This window comes from Condylura cristata, unplaced genomic scaffold (genome assembly GCF_000260355.1).
Source record: "Condylura cristata isolate star-nosed mole 26May11 unplaced genomic scaffold, ConCri1.0 scaffold00024, whole genome shotgun sequence".
Lineage (NCBI taxonomy): Eukaryota > Metazoa > Chordata > Mammalia > Eulipotyphla > Talpidae > Condylura > Condylura cristata.
In genome coordinates this window covers 10,016,926-10,029,319 of record NW_004567125.1, presented here as the reverse complement: position 1 = coordinate 10,029,319, position 12,394 = coordinate 10,016,926, and the positions used below count along the sequence as shown (strand labels likewise).

Sequence of the window (12,394 nt, the reverse complement as noted above, 5' to 3'; positions counted from 1 at the left end):
GGGGGAAGGGAACGTTGGGGTACGGGTGGGGGCGGGGGCAACTGTGGGAGCGAGAAGGGGTCGCGGCTCGGAGCGGCGCGGGAGGGGCGTAAACAAGGACGGCCGCCGGGCCGGGCCGGGCCGGGCCGGGCCGGGCCGGGGTGTCGGGAGGCCGACGTGGGGAGCGGGGCTCAGATTCTATCGGATCGGGGGGCTGGGGCGGAGGCAGCCTAGTGGGTGAGGCGAGGGAGCGGCGGCTTGTGGCTGGGAGGGGGCTGGACTCCTGGGATCGGTGTCGTGAAGAGGTGGGAAAAGGTGAGACTTGGACTTAAGACGTTTTGGGGGGAGGTTTTGAAAGTGTTAAATTGAAGGGAGGGGGAAGGGCCTAGGGGAGAATAGGGGTGGAAAAAGGAGAGAGCGGAGGTTTGGGGTAACGGAGAGCGTATCGATGTGACGAGGTAATGGAGAAAGTGAGAGACTAAGAGAGGAAAGTTTGGGAGGAAGGGGAATGAGGTGGGAGGTAGGACGGGGAGCTACATGGGTGATAGAGGTCCGGGGCTTTTCCTTTCCCTGTGGGAAGAGAGCAGAGTTAAGCAGCATCAGTTGCGGCCAATTCTAATTGCCAGGCCTTTAGCTTTTAATAGGGTGGGCAGGGCAAAAAGGAATGGTCATGTGGGTTTGGAGAATTGGGGTTGGATGAGGGTTCAACTGGCTTTGCTTTCGGAAGGCTCCCTAGCTTACAGTTTGTTTTTCCTGGTTATTAAGAGAAGGGGAAATGGGGCAACTGGTGTACTGGAGTATGGAAAGAGTAAAGGACTTTTCTAGTTTTTAGCACCTAGCAATGCAAGAATGAGGAAACAGCTTGCTGCGTTGAAACCTTGTATGCTGAGGTGTGCAGGCTCTGGACGTCTGAGAAAGACAACAGAAAACAGAGTTGACCTTTTAGGCAGCTAGGCTGATTAAATTAGCGCTGTGCTTTTTACACTCTTCTGTTAAGTGTTAGGAGGTCAGTATTCATGTAAAGAAAATTCGTATATAGAAAATAGTCACTGGTGAAGTGTGGATTTATCCGTGGATGCTGCCCAGTGCATATTCTGTTCTCGCTGTGTTAGGTGAGGGAAGGTGTGAAGAGAGAATTTGGAGGATAGTTCTAGTTTGATGGAAAGAAGGTGCTTCTTTGGTTATAATCACTTTCTTCCCAGATGAAAGTCAGCATTAATATTGTAACAAAATAGGTGAGTCTCATAAGGAACTGAGTCAGGTGAGGAAGTTGCCCTGTCAGTTGAGTTTGGGACCTTTTTGCATTGAGCCTTTGAGGCTGGAAATTCTTGGAGTTGGTATTGTTTTGTGAATTGGCCAGTAGAATGAGGGAAGCTTGGAAATTTTGTTGGGGGAGGGGAGTGAATTCTCTCATTTAGTTTGGAATGGATCATTTCAATTAAAATGGCTTTAAGCTTGTTTGAATATTTTTGCAGCTGAGATTGACTCTTTGGGCTTTTGAGCTTTCAAAATAAAGCTTGAAAATTAACTCCCCCTCCCCCATTTGTTTATGTGTTGCTGCTGGCTTTGAACCTTGTGCTAGGAAGAGACCTGGGAAATTTAAGTTTTTTGCAGAGGTAAGTCTGGAACTTTAACTGTTTTCAAACAAAGGAAGGGATTGGAAATGGTCTAAGAGATGTATTTGGGATTGAGCCCAGGAATGGGGTAGATGCCAGGGAAAATGAGTTTTCACCCATCCAATGAATGCATAAGTGATCTATTGCAGTCACTTTCTCTTGAGGTAACTGGATGTAGATAGGAGGGAAAGGAGAGCAGAATTAGCTGTTTTGGAGCAGGCTATCCAGCTTTGCTTTGTTGCTCTGTAGTCATCTTGGTCATTTTTTTAACATATGGAAAGCTGTGCTCTCGTACAGTGTCTACTAAACAGTGCCTGTGAAGGGCTGCTGAGGCACTTTCCATAGAAGGCTTTTTCCTCCTCTTAAACTCCTCCTTATAGTTCCTGGAATCTTCCTTTTGAGAACTGAATATGTAAATCAGGCTTCCCAATGTTTGGTTATAGTTCCTTGTCCCACCAGCAAGAAAACTATGTATTTTTTACATATTGAAGGTTTCCATGTTTTCAAGTTTCAAGACACCATTCTCTTACTTCTTCCACATGACTCAGCTAAGGACTTTTGAGAGAGCCAGATACTTCTAGTTCTCCTGTGGAGATACAGATCCATTCTTGTTGGGGTGAGACTAGACTGTTGTTTTCATTTCAAGACATCACTCTTATTTTTTCCACATGCCTTTTCTCTAAAGGCTCCTGAGTCAAGTCCCTAAAAAAATAAGTACATAAATAAATACATACAAATATCCTGGAGGGTTTTAACTCCTAGCTGGACTTTAGTTGGAGTTAGAAACCTAACAGAGAATGTCCAATCAGAAGGAAATCCTGTAGCTATACATAGGTTGTCTGTTGGTCTTTGGCTGGCTTGGACCTCCCTAAAACAAACAAACACAAAAACTGGAACTCCCGGAAATGCAAACATTCATTAGAATGAAGACTTGTTCTTGGGAAACTGTATTGGGGGACCTATGGGTTATTGGACCCAATTCAGCCTTCATATCAGGGACCCTGTTTACTGGAATGTTTGTCTTTTGGTATCTGGCAATATTTCAGACACCAAGACTCAGTAATTCTCTTTAATTTTCTGCTCAGAGGATGCACATTCTCTTCACTACTCTGCTACCTTTCATCTTGTATCTCTGCATACTTTGTTCCCTTTTCTGCTACAGAAAGCTGAGCATATTTTGGTTAAGATGAGGTTGGCCATGTTCTTTTCATGCTGGTTAGGTTGTTTCTTGGAACCCCCACCTGGACTGCTGAATGAGTGAACTTAACCATTGTAGAAGATAATTCGGCACATAATTAGCCTACATGGCAGCTTCGTGACATTTCTCCTAAGGACTTGGCTTTGGAAAACTTACACCTCTTTAACATTTTGCTTTATTCAGTAAGCAGTGTAAGTTTGATCAGCATCCTAATAGGAAGGCTCTGCTGCTCATCTAGTTTTAGGACTTTTAAGATGGCTCTGAGGCTTGAGGGCAGGATCCTTGGAGTCTGTTTTGCAGAGGATGGTATTGTCTTCATAGAGATCCAGATTGAACCAGGTCACATTAGACCTCCTGGGATGGGACAGAAGGGACAGTACCACCAACCATTCACCTGAATGACAACATCAGGTAATGGAGAAGACAGGGTTGGAGGGAGATGGAATGCCTTGGTGCTAGCTAGAATTATGAGCTAAGTGACTCTATGTCTGGCTGGTGGTGTTTTCATTCTGGAATATTGCTTGATGGGTTTAGGTCAGAGGGAGCAAATGGCTTCCTTTCCATAGCTAGGGTGGAAAGTGACATGCCATCTCTATTCTTTTGACCCTTTATTGTGCTCCATCAAGAATAGGGTTTCTCATTCTCAGCATCATTGACATTTTGGACTGGATAATTCTTTGTTGTGGGGAACTGTCCTGTACATTGTGTGATGTTGAGCAGCATCCTGTGTCATTACTCTCTGCGTGACAGCTCCTTTGTCCCTCCCCCCGTTTTGACAATCTAAAATGTCCTCCGGTGGGAAGAATGTACCACTGGCCTAGAAGTTCTGATAATTCTGGCACTTTCAATGATCTAGCCTGGAATCCAGAACTTATTGGTGGCTTTAGTTTTTGTTTTGTTTTTCTCAAATATAGGGAATTTACCCTTTGAAGATTAAGGCCTGTTGTAGAATTACACCCACTGATACATAGTTAGGACTATAGTGTTTTCCTCTTCTGCCTCATTTTCTACTGGTCAGGTACGTGGGGATATAGTTCTTCATTTTCTGGGGTTGTCAGGACACTTTGAATCAGGGAGCTCTGGAGAACTTGTTTAATTGATTGTGAATTCTGAACATCATTGCTGAGATGCTCACAGCAGCTGGCCGAAGGGAACAGGTGGGCTCAGGAACAAGAAGTTGTACTCAGAGGTTCATTCTTCTCATGCCTGCTATGAGCCAGATGTTACTTCTCAGTCCCCTACATTTGTACCCTTGTATGTAGCAGGTAATGAGAGGAAATGACAAAGAAACCAGCCTGTAGTTAAATAGCTATTTCCCCAGCTGTTTTTTATCTTTGGGTGGGGCATCTGGGCTTTCAGAATTGGGCATGGGTTAGTTTTCCTGTGTTCATGGTGTTGATTCCAGGGTGTATCTCCCTTTTTCTGAAGGGTATGAGTCTTTCCAAACTTACTCTTCAGGATCAAAGAGGAGAAATTGGCTTCTCTGAAGAAGCTTCTCTTTACTTTCTTAAACTACTCTTAGTTTCCTGGTATATAAAATGGACAGAAGCACTTATCTCATTGTTGAGGAGGGTACTGTGAGGTGGGTAGTTCTGCATAGAGTAAGGGAGGCTAGGGCTAGGCAGAGTGTATCCTGGTAACTGAGTTGTATTTATTTTAGGTGGGATCCTGTTGCTCTTGAACTTACCTGAGTTTGTTTCTTAAATGGTATCGGTTATGGTGACCTCTCAGATATTAAGGTCAGTTCAACAGTAGGTTACTCCTACTCTGTGCCTGGCTCTGTCAGTTGCTAGGCACTATGACTCAAGTCCTTCAATATGAACTTCTTAGGGTCTAACAGGATAATAAATGCATAAACAGTTTAGTGCACTTTGATAAGTGATTTAAAGAAACTACACAGAGTTTCTCAGAGGACATGTAAGAGGACTACTTATCCCAGCATGGGGGTGTAGAGAATGAATTTGAAGATGGTATCTGAGCTGACTTTGAAAGGATGAGTAGGAGTTAGCCATCTGAAAAAGGGTGTTGATGGGGGGGATGAGGAACAGAGAAGGGAGAGGGGGATACAGCGAGAATAGTCTGAGGAAAGGTATAGAGAAATGAACTGCATTACGTATATGAATTATAAACTGGTCGAGAACAAAAAGTAGGTTATGAGTTTGAAAACCTGATCTGGGGAGTTTTGGTGTGTTGTATAAGGAATTCAAAATGTGCTTAAGGTAAGGAGAAGCTGTCGATAGGTCTTAAGCAGAAAAATGATATGGTCAGTTGACAAGTTGATTCAGCTGGGTGTGGGGTGGGGTTAGGTGGACCAAGATTGGTGGAAAGAAGAGCCCTTGAAGAGGACTGTTGCAGTAGTCCAGGTGGTGAGATTATGGGAACCTGAGCCAGATGAGTGGCAGTGGAGTTGGAAAAGTGAGTCAGATTTAAGAAATATGTAGAAGTTGCATTAACAGACATTTCTAATTGATCGGGTGATTGGAGTAGTGTCAGAGGATGCAGTGCTGTTGAATGGTGCTATCTGGCAGGGCAGTAATTCTGAGGGACTAGAATGGAGGGGAAAGTTGTGGGACTTAACAATTGGTTATTGACTGGGTTATTGACATGACATAGGATGATGGAGGATCCTTGTGAGTGAAATACCAAATTTTATAATGAGTGTAGAAGTGTGATTAGTTATTGACAGGGGTTTGGTAAATGCAGACCATGAGGTAAGGTTAGAAGGTGGCATATCCAAATTGGGTGTGAACATCAAGGGAATACAAATGGCATGGGAGAACTATAAGAGTGTACGGTAGCAGCTCAGTGTTTGTTGATTTAAATCCAGAAATTTTAGTGAATATTACTGATCAACTTTCTGAGCACGTACACTTCTGCAGCTGGTTGGGTTATACACAAAATGAAGGATAGGTTCATGGAGGGATGAGTCTGGACTGCAGAGGTCAAGATTCTTATATTTGTGAAATCTCTTTCACAACCATTTATATAAAATTTATAAAGTGCTTTCACGTATAATTTCTCATTGGGTTCTTTACAAGTCTTAGTTGTTTCTTTGTATTGATGGGAACACTGAAACTTGGAAAAGAATGACCAGCTTAAGGTTACACAGTTTAGTGTGTGACCGGTTAGTGCTACTAGTTGTGTTAGAAATTTTCTGTTTCCCTACTCTCGGTCCCTACATTCATCCGAAGCAGCTTCTATATTAGACTTGAGTGAATTCTTTTCTTCATCTCTGTTTAGCCTACATTTAAGAGGTGAGCTGGTTGGGGAGGGAGGAAGAGCATAGTTCTCAAAGGATCAAAAGCAGTGTTTTGGAGGTAGGGGGTACAATCTGGATAAATTACTTTTTTAAAAGATTTATGTATGCATACAGAAATGGGGTGCAGGCCAGGGGTGCAGAGGTGATGAGAGGATTCACCATACAGAGTGGGGAGCAGAATAGGCAGACTGTCGAAGTACACTGCTGAGGGGAGCTGTGGGCAGGTCAGGAGAGTCGGCCATACCGTGTGGATGGCTTCCGGAGCTGGGGGTTGAACTCGTACTGAAGTGGCCACTGCTCGCTTGCGGTGCTGCGTTTTAACCCGCTGCGCCATCAGATAGGGCCCTCTGGATAATACCTAATAGCAACTTCTGCTGGATGTATAGTGCTAAAGTTGCATATTCTGTCAGTCAGGGGAGGTGATTGTATTTCTCCAGAGGGCCAAGACTTGTTGTGGATGGCACTGTGTATGCTTTTTTATTTTAAAATGTAATAAAGGTACAAATGAAATTTAATACTTATTTAGCACCATCCTGTGGCAGGCATTGTGTTAGATACTGGGAATATAGGAATAAGGCTAGTTCTGCCACTGACCGGTCATGGCTTCTTTACTTGTCCTTACAGTAGAGTGGGGATTGCAGCTGCTGAGTGGGGCATCTGGAAGGCATTGCGCACCTGAGCCCCCAGAATGGCCGGCCTAAAGCGGCAGGCAAGCCAGGTGTGGCCAGAAGAACATGGTGAGCAGGAGCATGGACTGTATAGCCTGCATCGTATGTTTGACATCGTGGGCACCCATCTGACACACCGAGACGTGCGTGTTCTTTCCTTCCTCTTTGTGGATGTCATCGATGACCATGAACGTGGCCTCATCCGAAATGGACGTGACTTCTTATTGGCGCTGGAGCGCCAGGGCCGCTGTGATGAGAGTAACTTTCGCCAGGTGCTGCAGCTGCTGCGCATCATCACTCGCCATGACCTGCTGCCCTATGTCACCCTCAAGAGGAGACGGGCTGGTGAGGGTGCATTGGGGCTGGGACCACTGGCTTTGGGGAAGAGTTGTGGGAATCCAAAAGGGAGTAGGCATTGACCCTGGGTGTAGTGAGAACTTACGAGGCCCTTTGGAGGGTTGCACTAGAAGGGAGGGCTGCATCTTTTCCTGAAAGACTCACTCTCCCTCTACAGTGTGCCCTGATCTTGTAGACAAGTATTTGGAGGAGACATCTATTCGGTATGTGACCCCCAGAGCCCTCAGCGATCCAGAACCGAGGCCTCCCCAACCCCCTAAAACAGGTGAGAAGATACCAACTCCCCCAATTTTTATAATCAAGTAAGAGGTTACAGAAACCATCATATTCCCAGATTTGCCTGAGAGGACACTGTCTCCCCCAACACAATATCAAATCCTGTAAAAACCAGGTGAGGTGGTAGTGCCTCTCCTAGTTCTAGGCTTTTAGTTGTTTCTATGCTGTGTGCTCTTTGGGAGTTACATTTGATACTGCTCTTAGTGCTAAGAAGTGTTTGGATTTCTTTTACCCTACTGTGTCTACCCCTTTACCCTCTGTCAGTGCCTCCCCACTACCCTGTGGTGTGCTGCCCCACTTCCGGCCCTCAGATGTGTAGCAAGCGGCCAGCTCGAGGGAGAGCCACACTTGGGAGCCAGCGAAAACGCCGGAAGTCAGTGACACCAGATCCCAAGGAAAAGCAGACCTGTGGTGAGGAGGTTAAAGGGTTCCAGGGGTGGAGTGGACCCAAGGGGAAATGGAAAGAACTGCAGGACACTGGGCAGGTTCCACTCCTCAGTGCCAGGCTTACTTTGATCACTGTCGTTGGTCGATTCAATTTCTGGGGAGAATTCTTCTATCTTTGTGGCAGAGTACATGTCAGCTTGGTTGCTGTTGTAACATCCTGGTTGTAGGACGAAGCAGTCCTGTACAGAGTCGAAATGAACTGTGCCAATTAACTAGAATACCTGCTGGAGTGCTGTTGTGACTAGGGTAATCTGGCACGGGCCTGCCCCATTTAAAGGCTGCTGGGGAAAGGGGGGCCATCGGGCAGGTGATATGCCCAACTTTATGGCCTGCTGTTCACGTCAGCCTTTCAAGCCTGACTTGTTCTCATCCCTCACAGCCCTTTTTTGCATGTTCGTTTCTATAGACATCAGACTGCGGGTTCGGGCAGAATACTGCCAGCATGAGACTGCTCTGCAGGGCAACGTATTCTCCAACAAGCAGGACCCACTTGAGCGCCAGTTTGAACGCTTTAACCAGGCCAACACCATCCTCAAGTCTCGGGACCTGGGCTCCATCATCTGTGACATCAAGTTCTCTGAGCTCACCTACCTCGATGCATTCTGGCGCGACTATATCAACGGCTCGTTGTTAGAGGCACTTAAAGGTGTCTTCATCACAGACTCCCTCAAGCAGGCTGTGGGCCACGAAGCCATCAAGCTGCTGGTGAACGTGGATGAGGAGGACTATGAGCTGGGCCGACAGAAACTCCTGAGGAACTTGATGCTGCAAGCATTGCCCTGACCTCCCCTTACTTCTCTGGGGACTGTTCCTACCACCCACCTCTGGAGCTTACATACTGTTCTGGGGTTTGTTCTCTACCCTTCCAACCAATCACACCCCTGCCTTTTTTTTTTTTTTTTTTAAGGAAAAGACAAAGAAAAATGGAAGTGGTGTCCCCCACCTTCCCTGCACCCATGTGCCTGGGCTCCCCTGTTTTCCTTTTCCACTGACCCCCAATGTGTGTCTCTACAGCCACTTTACCACTGAGCCATAAGACAAATGGATAGGGAGAAGCAGAGTCTACAGAACCTGGTCTTTTTAAGGGGGTTGACACTGCTTGGGGTACACTGAGGGGGTGTCAGTTCTTCTGGCTTTAGGAGGTTTCTTCAATTTTCTTTGAAAAACCAAAGGGCTGTGAGTAAGGGAGCTGTGTGGAAAGTGGGGCTTGGCAGTATATTTTGGAAATTAATCACCACCCTCTCCCAAATTACAGTTTTTAAAAAACACAGACGCTGTGGCCCTCTCCACTCTCTCCTAGCCTCTGGTGCTGCTCCTCTGTCTCCTTTCCTCCATTCCATGGTTGGCACCTCTGCCTGGTGTGGCTCCTCCTTTCCCCTTTGCCAGACCCTCTTCAAGAGAGGACTGGGTACGAGGACTAGGTCAGCCTGGCCACCCTCCCAGCTGTGGTGTGTGTACACACAGGATGGATGGAGAAGAACCTGCTAGTTAAAATACACTCCCCCTGGAAAGGGGAAGGGGGAGTGTACTACTTTCCTTCCATGTTCAAGTGAAAATAAATAATGTACCCTGCAGCCCTTTCCCCCTTTGCTTTCTTCTGGCTTGGGCAAAGGGCATCATAGGTGACAATGAAATGATTTAGTTTCAACCTCTTTGTCCTTCCCCATCTGTGACCTCCCACTCCCCCCCCCCCATGCCCAATCCCAACCTGGGACAATAGGGCTGGGACATGCACTGAGTGTGGCACTTTGATTTTGGTGGGGAGGCATGCTGATTGAGCCAGGGGGCCTAAAATAGGGGCCTAGCCAGCTGGTACCATCCCACCTCCCCTTTCAGTTCCCAAAGGAGATGTCCGGACACAGACTTTATGATTATATTTTTTTCTATGCCAGTGCTGTTCAGCCCTCAGCCTAATTTCAGTTTTTGTGAAATAAACAATGACTATATAAAATTCCACCTTTCTGAAACTCAAATCTGAGCTCAGGTGAAAATTTCTTCTTTCCCAAGGGGAGCCTGTGCTCTTCCAAGTCAGTCAAGGTCCCAAGTGAGGCGATGTGCCTGGGTTCTCCAGCAACACCAGCTTACCACGGGAGGGCTCAACTCACAGAAGTGCCAAGTCCTAAGACAGTGGGTGACCCAGACTGCCATAGAGGTCGTGCCTTCGGTGCTGGAACACAGGCAGGTGTTGGCGCAATTGTCGTAGATAACTAAGGTCAATCCGGGCAAGGCAGAGGCCTGGTCCCTCAGAGCAACGAGCCACCACTGTTCCCCAGGGATCTACCACCATGCTGTGGCCATAACTCGCTCTCTTCTCATGATGGCGTCCACACTGTGCAGCTGCCACTACATAGCACTGGGTTTCAATGGCACGGGCCCGGAGCAACACCTGGGGATGAAGAAGATGCATTCATGTAAGTGGCCCACAGGGGTAAGTGACATGCCACTCTACCCATGGGCTCTTCTGCTAATGGCATAGGAATGATTTACTATGTGAGAGCAAACAGTGTGGGGAAAGTTTGTTTTCCCATTAGGTGAAAAAACAATCTTTCAGCTGATAGAGCCAAGGGAGGAGAATGAGTTTAAGAGAAGGCCCTTAAGTTTTGAAGAGGTGTCCTCTTACCTCCCAGTGGGCTGGGCCTGTAACTGATCCAAAAGCTGAAGGGTAGGTAAGTATTTCTGCTCCAGCCTGAGCCAATGCCAGAGAGAGTTCAGGGAACCGCATGTCATAGCAGACAGCTAGACCGATCTGGAACAAAAAGCAGCCTGCTTAGCCTCCCCATCCCTGTTTATCATAATATTGTGGTCACATCCCAGCCACCTCATTCCTCAAGGCTCTCTATATTAACCACTTCAAAGTATTCCTATTCTCCCCCTTTTTCCTTTCACAATTCCCACCTTGCCTGCTGGTGTGCTGACAGGTGACTCAAGACTGGGCCCAGGTATAGTAGAGTTGCTCTCACGCATAGGTCCCTGCCCTGGAACCTCTACATCACACAGATGCGTCTTCCTGTATGTGGCCACTATGGACCCTAGAGTGAAAGAGAACAAGGATACTTTGTATACTGTCTTAGAAGTTCAGCTTGATTCCTTTCAAAGAGGAATAGAATTACAAACACTCCTAAAAGCCTTGACCAAGGAAACAGTTGAGAAACAAAAGGGAATTCCTAAGAATCTAAGTTTAGGTAGAAGTGTCCAGGAGAGAGGCTAAAGAGAGAAGGTCTCACCCTTGCTGTTCAGAAGCACATGACAATTGTAGATTTTCTGAGTCTGCTCCCAATCTTGGCCACGCTCATGGAAACCACCCAAGGACAGCCAGAGTCCACATTCCCTGGGGGGGAAGGGACACTGACAGCTCTTCTCTTTTCTGGCATTCCAAGAACACTGCCCAACAAATTAACTACTTCTTCCTCCCCATCCCTGATACCTGGCAAGTTGGGTATATTCTCCCAAAAGGTTCCCACCCAGTGGCTCAGAAAGGCGTAGTGTCTCCTCAGGGTCCCGGGCAATGAAGTCAAATGCCTCAGGCAGGAAAGCCAGGCAGGCACCCAATCTGGCAGCCTCTCGAACCAGCTCAGCACATGTTTTAAAGTTCTGCTGCTTATCTGGTGTTGATGTTACCTGGCATACAGCCACCAGGGGCAGTTCCCAGGAGGAAGTGGAGGTAGCCATGGGTCTGGCCCTGTGAATGACACAGTAAGTTCTCAGATTTCTAAGCATGGGAGACCCAGCTTTGATGGTAGACAGGAAGGCTGGAATTCCCTTTGACTTTTTAGAGGGCACAGTGACCCACCCACCGATCAAATGTGTGGATGGCTGGACCCGTGTTTCCTACCACCCATTCACATAACACTCATTGAGAATCTATGTGATGTTTGTTTCCACTGGGGAAACAAAAAGTTACACATTACCTGGGCTGAGCACCAAGTACCGACAGTCGAGGTATCCGGAGTCCAGGACACAAAAGATGGGATAGCAGCTGATGAGAAGGCCTGATGGTGAAGCCCAGCCTGAGGAAGGAAAGAAATCAGGGCACCCACCCCTCCTTCAGCAATACCCTTCTAGAATTCTCAGTAGTCTCTTTACGCTGCCCTGCTAGGGAAAGACAAGTACTCAAAACTCTTTACTATAAGTAGTTATGGGTTACAGGGAGAGGCTATACAGTGGGAAGACAGAGGAGAGGAATGGGTCTGGTGGGCATCTTAATTGAATACCTCCACTTCCAGTGATCTCACACTAAACTGAGGCCCTTTCCCCGCCGAAGATTTCCGCAATTAAAATCATCTCCGAGAAATGCTTTTCTCGGTCGTGCACCTGCACAGCCGTATAGACTCCAGCACAGCCCCTTCCACCGAATTCTCTGGGGACGTTCGTCCCCCTGGGCCCACAGCCCAGCGGGCAGTCCCGGGCCCCGTGTGCAGTTGTCCGGCTCCCCCCACCCCCGCCTCTCCTGGGTGCATCTTTGTTGCATAAGTCAGAATACCGCCGCGGACCCCCCGCAGTTGCAAAGGGGTGCAGGTCCTACATGAAGAGGCAGCCGCAGCCACTCGCAGGGTCCGAGATGTAAAGCGCCAGCGAGTGGGCGGAAGCCGGCAGG

General features: G+C 47.3%; 2 protein-coding genes across 3 annotated transcripts; one reads left to right on the top strand and one right to left on the bottom strand.

Moving 5' to 3' along the window:
• Positions 1-1,566: 1,566 nt before the first annotated feature.
• Positions 1,567-9,374, top strand: DEDD (death effector domain containing). Its single transcript, XM_004688394.2, has 5 exons — positions 1,567-1,595; positions 6,677-7,065; positions 7,235-7,342; positions 7,618-7,764; positions 8,207-9,374. The coding sequence occupies exons 2-5, from the start codon at positions 6,741-6,743 to the stop codon at positions 8,581-8,583; spliced, it is 957 nt and encodes a 318-aa protein (XP_004688451.1). The 5' UTR covers positions 1,567-1,595; positions 6,677-6,740; the 3' UTR covers positions 8,584-9,374.
• A 161-nt stretch (positions 9,375-9,535) lies between these two features.
• On the bottom strand, positions 9,536-12,380 carry NIT1 (nitrilase 1). Of its 2 annotated transcripts, none has more exons than XM_004688395.2 (7): positions 12,323-12,380; positions 11,709-11,807; positions 11,225-11,479; positions 11,025-11,128; positions 10,696-10,829; positions 10,421-10,546; positions 9,536-10,186 (listed from the first exon to the last, which is right to left on the bottom strand). In XM_004688395.2, coding segments are annotated over exons 1-7 (987 nt in total). In that variant the 5' UTR covers positions 12,325-12,380; the 3' UTR covers positions 9,536-9,919. The 2 variants fall into 2 exon arrangements, with proteins under 2 accessions (XP_004688452.1, XP_012584533.1); XM_012729079.1 differs by having other exon boundaries at positions 12,291-12,358.
• Positions 12,381-12,394: the final 14 nt, after the last annotated feature.

Coding starts and splice junctions, on each gene's coding strand:
- DEDD (XM_004688394.2), top strand. CDS start 6,741: ATGGCCGGCCTAAAGCGGCAGGCAAGCCAGGTGTGGCCAGAAGAACAT. Junction 7,066..7,234: donor CCTCAAGAGGAGACGGGCTG/GTGAGGGTGCAT, acceptor CTCCCTCTACAG/TGTGCCCTGATCTTGTAGAC. Junction 7,343..7,617: donor TCCCCAACCCCCTAAAACAG/GTGAGAAGATAC, acceptor ACCCTCTGTCAG/TGCCTCCCCACTACCCTGTG.
- NIT1 (XM_004688395.2), bottom strand. Junction 11,480..11,708: donor GTACTTGGTGCTCAGCCCAG/GTAATGTGTAAC, acceptor TGTCATTCACAG/GGCCAGACCCATGGCTACCT. Junction 10,187..10,420: donor CAGGCCCAGCCCACTGGGAG/GTAAGAGGACAC, acceptor CTTCATCCCCAG/GTGTTGCTCCGGGCCCGTGC.